This window comes from Lepidothrix coronata, unplaced genomic scaffold (assembly GCF_001604755.1).
Source record: "Lepidothrix coronata isolate B3197 unplaced genomic scaffold, Lepidothrix_coronata-1.0 Scaffold310, whole genome shotgun sequence".
NCBI classification, from domain to species: Eukaryota; Metazoa; Chordata; class Aves; order Passeriformes; family Pipridae; genus Lepidothrix; species Lepidothrix coronata.
Genome location: NW_016690490.1, coordinates 342705 through 352553, shown reverse-complemented (window position 1 = coordinate 352553; position 9849 = coordinate 342705). Strand labels below are relative to the sequence as shown.

The 9849-nt window shown below is 41.4% G+C and overlaps 1 protein-coding gene across 1 annotated transcript; it reads left to right on the top strand.

Annotated features, from left to right (window-relative positions):
• Positions 1-1136: 1136 nt before the first annotated feature.
• Positions 1137-8930, top strand: LOC108508734 (high affinity choline transporter 1-like). Its single transcript, XM_017837779.1, is given in 10 exon segments — positions 1137-1314; positions 2240-2349; positions 2526-2530; positions 4492-4646; positions 5131-5200; positions 5202-5244; positions 5613-5766; positions 6621-6650; positions 6653-6834; positions 7273-8930. Coding segments are annotated over 10 exon segments (1449 nt in total). The 3' UTR covers positions 7795-8930.
• The last annotated feature ends 919 nt before the right edge of the window (positions 8931-9849 follow it).

The following is a 9849-nucleotide window of genomic DNA, read 5'->3' as shown; positions in this document are numbered from 1 at the left end:
GTGTCACAGACACCATGGGGTTCCCGCACTTTTCCTCATTTCTCACAGCCATCACTGATGTGCCTGCGTTTTCCTACCATGTCCTGCTCATGAGACATGCTTAGCCTTTGCCACTGACATTTCTATGCACAGCTACTCCTGGATGTCTGCAGGAGATGACACACTGCAGAAAACCTTTCTAAAGGTTTGGCCTTTCACTCAGAGTGCGTCTGTGAAGAAGAAATCTGTGATGTCCCCCACTCCACAGGTGAATGCAGGTATCCAGAAAAGCCATACATGTGCCCTAAATACGGCAGTTTTTACATAGAATCGGTTATGAAGAACTATACTTCGACAGATAATAATGGTTCACAGAGCAACTAAAAGGATATTGGTATGGCTACTCTATAATAAATGTAACTAATTTAATTCCTTAATGCACATATGAGGCTTTTTTTCAGAATTATGTCTGTTTGAAGGGAGCTTCAAAAAGTAGTTTAAAAGTCTGTATCCTTCCTATAGCTTCACTGGGGAGTACATCATCACCTTGCTTTCTTACTGGTTTCCAGCAAAGGAATGATAACATGCTTGCTTTGAGTATCAGCATGCAGCTCCTTCCATTGGTCAGTGGTAAATTGTTTACTGTTTCCTGGGTTTATTTACTGAGACTGTAGTTCACTCAACTTTAAACAGATAAATTCTTAGCCCTAAATTCTACATCACCCTTGTGTCTAGAACCTAGAGAAATATGCATTATTTTCATACAATACAAAACATACCATTTCCCCCACTTTAAGACAAGTTATTATTAACCCTCACATCAGTGTTCCACGACTTTTATAAACACTAATTACTACGCTCTTAACTCTGCTCCCAACAACATAAGATTGCATATCTTGTGAAAAAGGGGGAAGACTGCAGAACTGTCAATACTCCTCCAAAGACAGAGACACTGCATCAAGTTCTCAGGACTTTAGGGCTTATTGCTCCGTTTCATACTGCATCTTCCTTTGCAAAGTACAGCAAATACTCAGCAGTTTCTTTACAAGGCAGCACTATTCTTATTGATTTTTTTCTATATTTTTCTGATTGTGGACTCAAAGAATATTATCATCATGACATTATTCCTCTCTCTGATATAAATTGAGTAACAGAAAATGCCTCTAAATATACCAGGCTTAGTATCTACGAGTGGTTTTTTTATATTAACTTTAGCTGCTAGAATTTGGGCTTCTTGGAAAAGCAAAAGGGATCAGCAGAACAGGAACACAACAGAAATGGCCATAGTTGGAGGCCAGAATATAAATGTTTTCACTGGATTTTTTACTGCAACTGGTAAGTTTTCTTTTCTTTTCAGATTTCTTCTTAAAGCACTTGTATTATATAGAACTGGGTGATTTCTCTTTCAAAGCAAGTTAACTTCTTTAATGTCAGGGAAGATTTTACCTAAGTGTGACTTTGAAAGGCTACAGCTTCATGAATCATTTTGGGATGGATTCTTCCAAACCTTTTCGCACTGAGCAGAACCTAATGTTTATGTAGATGCTTTTAAATTAAAGAGATTCATTTAAGAGTTTAGTTAAGAGTTAAAGAGTTTAATTTAAGAGTGACTGAAGAATATGACACTTTTCATTAAGGACAACTGTGGTCTTATTCTTGAACCAGTTTCTGTTATCCAGCATTACAGAACAATATTACTCCTGGAACAGTCTAGGTCTGTGTGGAATAAATTGCCACTCCTGGTGACCACTGGACTCTCTCCTAAAGAAAAAATGTTTCCCCACTGACTGCTGCCCTCTGCTCCCCTTTACTCTCTTCGCTGCATGGCGTCATATGAAATTTGCTTCCCTGACCTGTTTTTTTGTGACGGCATTCCCAAATGGTATTTGTCTAAGACACTTCAGCCAGTGTTGTAGGTTTGTTTTCTGACTGCAATGTCTGCTTGTCCATTTTCTTAGACCATGTAAGAGATGCTCATGAAGGATGATCAATCAGTCATGGCAGAATAACAAAGGCAATTCTGTTTGCTGTAGCAAAAGCCTTCCTCTGAGAAAAAAAAATTAAATTAAAAATTAATATATTAAAATTGCCTCTAAATGTTTAAACTCAGCAGCACATCTCAGCATGAGAGAAAAAAAGAAAATAGAAGTGCGATTAAATATTTGTATGAGAAAAAGGTTTACAAGCTCTCACTTTGTTCTACAAGACTAGTTGAGAATATGTGTTGCCATTCTCATCTTCTCGTCTTCCACATTTACAGCCACCCAGGTTGGAGGAGCATATATCAATGGCACAGCTGAAATCTTCTACCTGCCTTCAAAAGGATTATTGTGGGTCCAGGCACCTGTGGGATTTGCCTTGTCCCTTGTTGTTGGTAAATAATTCATGCAATTAGGATGCATAAGCTTTAAAAATATGTCATATGAGTATATTAAGATATCTAACAGAGTATAAAGTACATTTTAAAGGTGGGTTTGATTCTTCAGTTTCCCATAGAGCCAGAATAAGCATTTATAATGCTATCCTCTAAACTGAAGCACAACAAGTTAGGGTAGCTTGCCGCTAGTGTAGAGTTTTGCCTGCTTGGAGAAACTTACAGGACAAAAATCTTATCTGGCAAGTTTAGAAGAGTGTGGCTATGTGCAAATTGCTTTTTTAACATTATCTCTTACTTACAGTCTATTGAGAATATTGTTATCTTTTATTTTTTTTTTGAAATTTCTGTGGGATGAAATAACACTATCATGATTTTTCTTCTAAAGTACGTTCTTCTGAGTAGTGTCATCTCAGGACCAATGTTGTACAAGTTTCGATCTGGCTTCCCGCCAAGTCTCCGAAACTCAACGACAGAGACTGCTTCCCAGAGAGGGAAGGAAAAAAACCGAACAGCCAAAGCTATAGCAAAAAATACATATTTTACATATAAAACATATCTATACAGTGAGAATACTATATACATATAACCCCAGACACCCCAAATAGCTTTCTAAAAGGGAAGAGGAGAAGGGAAAAAGGACAAGAAAAGGACAAAAAGGGACAGAAACAAAACATGTATGCACAATCTAAAAACCTGATAACCAGCAAACTAAAGAACTGGCAAAATCTTACCAATTCCCTTGAGAAAAGCAGGACAGCCAGACCGCGGCCCAGCACTCTCCCCTCCCGCAGCGGCAGACAACAGCAGTCAATACAGGCCTCAACTTCAGATAAGCAAGACCACGTAGGGATCTACTGTTCTCGAACCTTGCCAGAAAAGAAGAGAGCGAGGTCTCTCCAGTCGGCTTATTTATACCTCGGGTTATGTAAAGGAATAACATGGAATACTTCCTTGGTCACTTTCCTAGTTCCTTCCTGGTTACAAGCTGGTTTCCAGGAAGGCCTAGGGTGAAAACTATCACAAATGTGTAGTGCATCCAGCTTATCCCACTTCACAGCTGGTCACTACTGTGTTGTAACTAAGTTAAACGTGCAGTGTTCTATATCTGAGTTGACGTTTCTAACTCTGAGAATTATTGAACTCACACTGAGGTTCAGCTGTCTTGCAAGAATAAAATTTCTTTCAGGCCACACTGTGTTATACCATAACTCTCTAGGGACACAGTATGATGAAAGCAAGGAGACCTGTTCGGACCTTACATAGGAATTTCTAAAATAACAATGACCTTTATTCTCAAGTCAAAGAAAGGAGTCCAACTGACGTGAATATGAATCAGGCTTGGAAATATATTGCAAGCATTGCTAATGTGAGTAATTCTTACTAATGAAATTGAGGAGTGCAGGTCTGATCCTGCAATCTTTGCTCAGGTCAGCAGTGCCCAGACAAGCAGTCCTGTTGGCTTCAGGGTTAGGCACTATACGTATTCTTTGGTTTAAATGAGATGGCTGCACATCTGAAGTCTAATATTTAGATGAAGGTGGGTGGGACTCAGCTCAATGCACAGATTAAAACAATATAGTTCTGGGAAAAGGCAATGAAGCCACCAAAACGAAAATGTAATCAGAAAAGGAACATATATCAACATGCTGCCTCATATGGCCAAGGACAAAAGTTTGTCTCTTTTTTAGCCAAATATGAGTCTCTGCCTAATGATGGTTTCCACAGAATGCAGTTCAGAAAACTTTGTCTCATGTTGGTAGGTCATTGGGGATGGGGAGAAGGTTATATGTGGGTATCCTCTGAGCTAAGTTCCTGTTACAGTCACATAGATGTCTTATGCCATTTGGGGTGCCCTAGAGGGTCCTACCAGGCCTCCAGAAAGATGTAGATGTGCCAAAGTGGATGGTTGTATCTGTCAGCTGTAAGCGAATATCTTTATAATCTGGGACTCCCAGATGGACAAACCCTCATGTTTAGGCAAGTGAATTTAGGCCCTGGTGTCTAGTTGGCTGCATCATTCTCTAAGGTCCATTATATATGAATTCCACTCTCACTATATGGGTCTGATACACAAATATCATATTATTCTTACTTTTTTTTCCTGGAATATAAAACATGTCATCACTTCTGATAAGTGGTTACTTCTTTGTAAATCCAATGAGATCCAAGAATTACGTGACAGTGATGGACCCCATACAAGAAACTTACGGGAACATGATGGGAAGCTTACTCTTCATTCCACCAGTGCTAAGAAAGGTGTTCTGGTTTGCAGCTATCCTGGCATCTCTGGGTAAATACTTACTTTCCTGTTATATTTGTTAGCGTGGCACAACTGTCAGAGTATAAAACACATTTGGGAATTATGTCGGATTAAGCTGTGGAAAGTTGTGCTTCATGTCTCCTTTTGTGAGAGAAACAATCATTTCTTATTCCTGGAAAATATATTTTTAGGTTTAAAACAAATGACAGTAGTATATATTCGTTATATTATAATAGAGAGGTCTGGCAGTACGAGTTTGTACCTTCTTCTTGCCTGTGGGAGAGCAGACCAAAAGAGGCAAAGTGCCTTGGCAAACGCCACGCAGCAATGTACCAGCAAGAGCAGAAAGGGAACATGAGCTCTCCCAAGTTCTCACTCATTGCACTCTCTGTAGACCGCCTTTCTTATGTAGTGTGGTGTGCTGGCATCAAAAGAATAACATAACCATATTTATTCTGTATTCTGCACATATTAAATCTGTCTTAAAACACTTGACTGCCGTTCTTCTCTGCAGGAGTAACAATGAGGGTCATCTTGGATATTGAAGGCTCTTTGACTATCATTGTCTCAGCATGCACTGTCACACTTTAGTGTTATGGGAGGTCTCTACTCTGTTTTTCATTTTAGAGTATAATCTAGCTAAGTTTGTGTAGATTTATTTACAAAAGTGGCGTTCCTGAAAAAAATTCACTTTCCCTTCTTCTGTGCCTGATTCACTATTCCAAGCACCTGATTCACTATTGCAAGCAACCTATTTTTCAGCTTTCTCAGTCTGCCAAACCATTAACCTGTTTTCATTAAAATTTTACATTCATCACAATGAAAACAAAAGGACATCCTCAACCATAAGAAATACCATCCTCAAGAGTTAGAGCTGGGCAACATTTATGCATTTGAAATGAAAATTTTATAACACTAAAGATTATTATCCATCTGGATGGATGGATGATGCCCTACAGCCTGATGAGTACCACTGGTAACATCTGAATATTTCAGGTGCTTGGAAGCATCCCATGGTAAACCTACTTCCAAAGGGTGCTCTCTGCTGCCTCGACAGGACAGACAAGGCTCATCTCCTACATCTCAGGATTCAGGTGCTTTGCAACGGCCATCCTCTCTGTGCTCATTGGTGCAGTCACAGCATCAACAAGTAAAACTAATTGTTGTCTCTGAGTAATTAACATGCTTTTGTCAAAAGTGATTAAAATGGGATCCAAAGAAGTCGTGATTTAGACTTCAAGTTACCTAGTCCTGTGGCCCTGGCCACCAAGATGAGTGATCTCTACCAGAAATATGGAGCCCTCTGAGGTTCAGTGCACAACTACCTAAAGACATTTAAACAGCCCCAAGACCTGTTTAAAGCTATTTCATTATGATGATATGATTTTCACGGACTTTGTGTAAAGTTGTAAAACCCTGTATAATCCTACTTTAGAAGAAAGTTTAGGCTTCCTTCTGTTAATGCCTTTTGCACGTAAGACCCAGCAATATTACTACAGATTGTTAACAAGATTCTGAAGAAAACTCGCTTGAAGGAAGCAAGAAGTTCAGTCCTGTAAACTCACAGCCTCCACCCAGGGGATCAGTCCTGTGTTGGTGAGCAAGGGTTGAAGAACAGACATATCGCTGAACATTTAAGGAAACAAGTTGAAGTCGCGAGTTCATCTGTCACTAGGGATATCAGAGCAAAACACCCTTCTCCTGTGAGCTGGGTCTAGAGGTTGACCTTTAACTATCCCAATTCTGGAAACACATAAAGCACAGCTGTATCTAGAGATGCTGCAAAGGAAAAGGAAAATCTTTGATCTAGTGAGAGCTGCAGTATGCTAAGGGGAATCCCAAGAGATCACAAAAGAACCAAAAAAATTAATCTAAGTCCTAAAATACCAAGTGGGTCTCAGTTCTTAGCCCTGCTGTGACTGGTCCCTGTGATAAGGCAATTTCAAAGGCAACAGAAATGTCCATGAAGGAATTATTGTGACTTTTCCTTGTTTTGTTTAAAAGACTGGAATCAGACAAGCTGTAATCTTCCAAGTCTGAGAGAGGGGAATCGGCAATGATACTACCACTTGTTTTGCACTATCTCTGCCCAGCATATATCTCCATTGCTGGCTTGGGAGCCATTGCTGCTGCCACAATGTCTTCTGCAGATTCATCTCTTCTCTCTGCTGGCTCCGTGTTCGCTCACAATATCTACAGGAAAATCCTAAGGAAAAAGGTACTTGGTTGCAGCATTCAGCAGTTTTGGTGTCAGGAAAGACAGTCTTGTTTCAAGACTATTTCTAATCCAGTCCGTGATTGGAGGTATCAGTCCTTCAGCTGCTGAACTAATTCCTGGAGCTAGAGCTCCAAGCATAAGTCAAGGGTGTTCATATCCTTGGTAGGGGTACCAATATCCATACTGGTGAGCTTTGCTCATTCTAATATGACTGGTATAAAATTTGGATTAACGTCTTAATGGAAAAAGCATAAAACGAGGACCTTAAAAGTCCAGAAGGCAGCTCCATCACCAGGGGTGCCTGCCTTGGGTGGCTGCTGGTAGCAAGTAGTGCCTGAAAGCATCAAGGGTTTGGTGAGCACCAGCCCAAGACAGGGCAGTGCTGGCCATCCCACCAGTAAATGGCATGACTTTAACGCTACAATCTCTGTTTTACAGGCTACAGAGATAGAGGTGTTATGGGCTATGAGGACCTCCATGTTGGTGTTTGGGGCTGGGGCTGCCAGTCTGGCTTTTTACTCCAGCTCTGTCCATGACCTCTGGTTCCTCAGCAGGGAGCTGGTGCATGCCCTCCTCTTCCCCCAGTTCTGCTGTGCCCTCTTCGCTCCCAGCACCAAAACCTATGGCTCAGCTGCTGGATTCTTGGTTGGGCTCCCGCTGAGGCTACTATCAGGGGAGCCTGCCCTGAGTATCCCCCCTGTCATCTGCTACCCAGTCTGCTCCCTGGTGAACGGGATCTACAGCCAGGTCTTCCCTTTTAAAACATTCACCATGCTTCTCACCTTCAGCACGATCCTTGCTGTTTCATACCTGGCCAAGATTTTATTTCAGAGAAATCTCCTTCCCCACAGGTGGGATGTTTGCAATATCATAGGGGGAACTGGCACCCTCATCCTCCTGCAGCAGATGGAGAAACAGAGGGGTTCACCAACTGTTGTACTAGAAGAGAACCGTGGCTAAACGTGGGGCTTCATTTGAAAGGCCACTGTGCATTCAGCAGTTAGAGTATGGCACAAACAGCATAGCTCTTCCCTTTGCTCTCTCTGGTATGAATTATTTAAAGTCCTCACAGAGCAATAAAACGAAATTCTGTTTACATGTGAGCTTGAAGTCTGCAGTGATTAAAGTCACATGGTGATGGAGCACAATCCTGTGGTGGTGACCACAGGGCGGGCACCTTGGGCCCCGGCAGTGGTTGCTTCGAGGTGCTCCGGGTACCCCATCTGAAAGCAAAGCTACAAATCATGCTCCAACATTTAGGGCATTCCCAAGTCACATACTTTTCTCACCACAAAGGAGACAAATTAATGTTTAACAGATTGGATATTCTTGATTTAAAAAAAAAAGGTGGGCAAACTTGTTTCCATTACACAGTTAGAGGTTTAGCATAACCATCCCTGGGGAGAATATCAGACCTATAAAAACACAGATTACTGAAAGCAGTGCAACCACCACAGTAGTCCAGCAGTAATATCAGCTCTGCACCATTCCTTGTATGCTTTACAAAGCTTTCCTTGATACAGCAAAAACTTTTGCTTACGCCTCTCCCCACTGTGGTACCAGGCCACACAGCCAGTGTGGATCCCACAGCCTGGGGATGTGCGAGACGCCGTCTCTCATATGACCTGAAAAGGCGGAAGCAGATGTGCAAGATGAAGCAACAGCTCTTAATTATTCAATAAGCCACTATCTCAAAAATTTAATCTGTAGCTGTAAAATTAAGTACTTTATTAGAAATTGTTAGCCATAGAATTTATGTATTTTAGACTAAGCATTTTAAAAGGAGAGTGTTAGCCTTAGAATTCATGTATCTTAGTAAGGGTAGAAGTTCTCAAGGGAAAGTGCGTAGTTCGTAATTTCTTGTGAAGATTTGTTACAAGCAAAAATTCCGATAAAACAGAGATGGTTCCTTGCACCTGTGAAGAGACTGATAAAAGTGAGAAAGAAGATGAAACAGGATTTAGGCCTTGAGCCAGGTCCAGAAGGCAGGAAACCATGCCAGAACCAAGGAGTCAAGAGAAAAACAAGTGATTTGAGGGGGGTGTACTGTGGGGGAAAATGAGGTGGAATGGGTGAGGTAAACCTTGAATCTGTAATTAGAGGATGGTATAAAGTTATAAAATCTGTGTGATTTGTGGTGCGTTCTTTGGGATTTTTTTCAATGCACCCGGTGCTGCAATAAACATGTGTGCTTTTTCTATGCTCTAAATGAGTCTAGAGACTCATTGACTTCTTCAATTTTTTGGCATCAAACCAGATGGAAAAAATAGAGGTGCCAGAGAGACTCTCAGGTAAGTTTTCTCTAAAACACCTGGCAAATCACTCATGTGAAGGTGTTACTCTAGCACAGTGATAGGATGGCAAGGGACACACACACAGACCGCTGTGTGAGAACTCAAAGGACTGTGATGACAGAAAGGTGCTAGAAACTAATCCTGAACCTTTCTGCAGAGACATGAAATCCCAAGGACAAGATCCCAAAAGATTCAAGCCACAGGTCAGTACAAAAAGCCCCTGATACCTTGTTTGCATAAATTCTCAATGGCTCGGAAGAGAAGGAACTCAGCTAAGTAGTGAGTTTGGCCTCTAGTCTGAAGTCTGATGGACTAAGAACATCCCACAGTGGGATAGGCCATTAAGATGTGAGATGAATTAAAGATTCAGGAGGATCCTGCAGCAGCTGCTCACAGACAGCTGTCATTTTATACTTCCCTCAGCAGCTGTGCAGCAGCTCACCAGGGATCAGTTGCAATCAGTCAGCAGGAATCATGCTCACAATACCCTTACAAAGTGGTTGTGGAAGCTGCTGTGCATGGAAACACCTGCACTGTTGGAGGGAAGATATTTACTGGCATAACCAAAATACCCTACAGCAGAGCAACCCTCACAGCCAACTGAGCTGCTGAGGGTGAAAACAATATGCTGTTCCATGAATTGCTTCCAGCATGTGTATGCACAAGGAGAGAAACTCCACTGGTGCCACGACGCACAGCTGCACCAAGTTCAGCAAGGAGC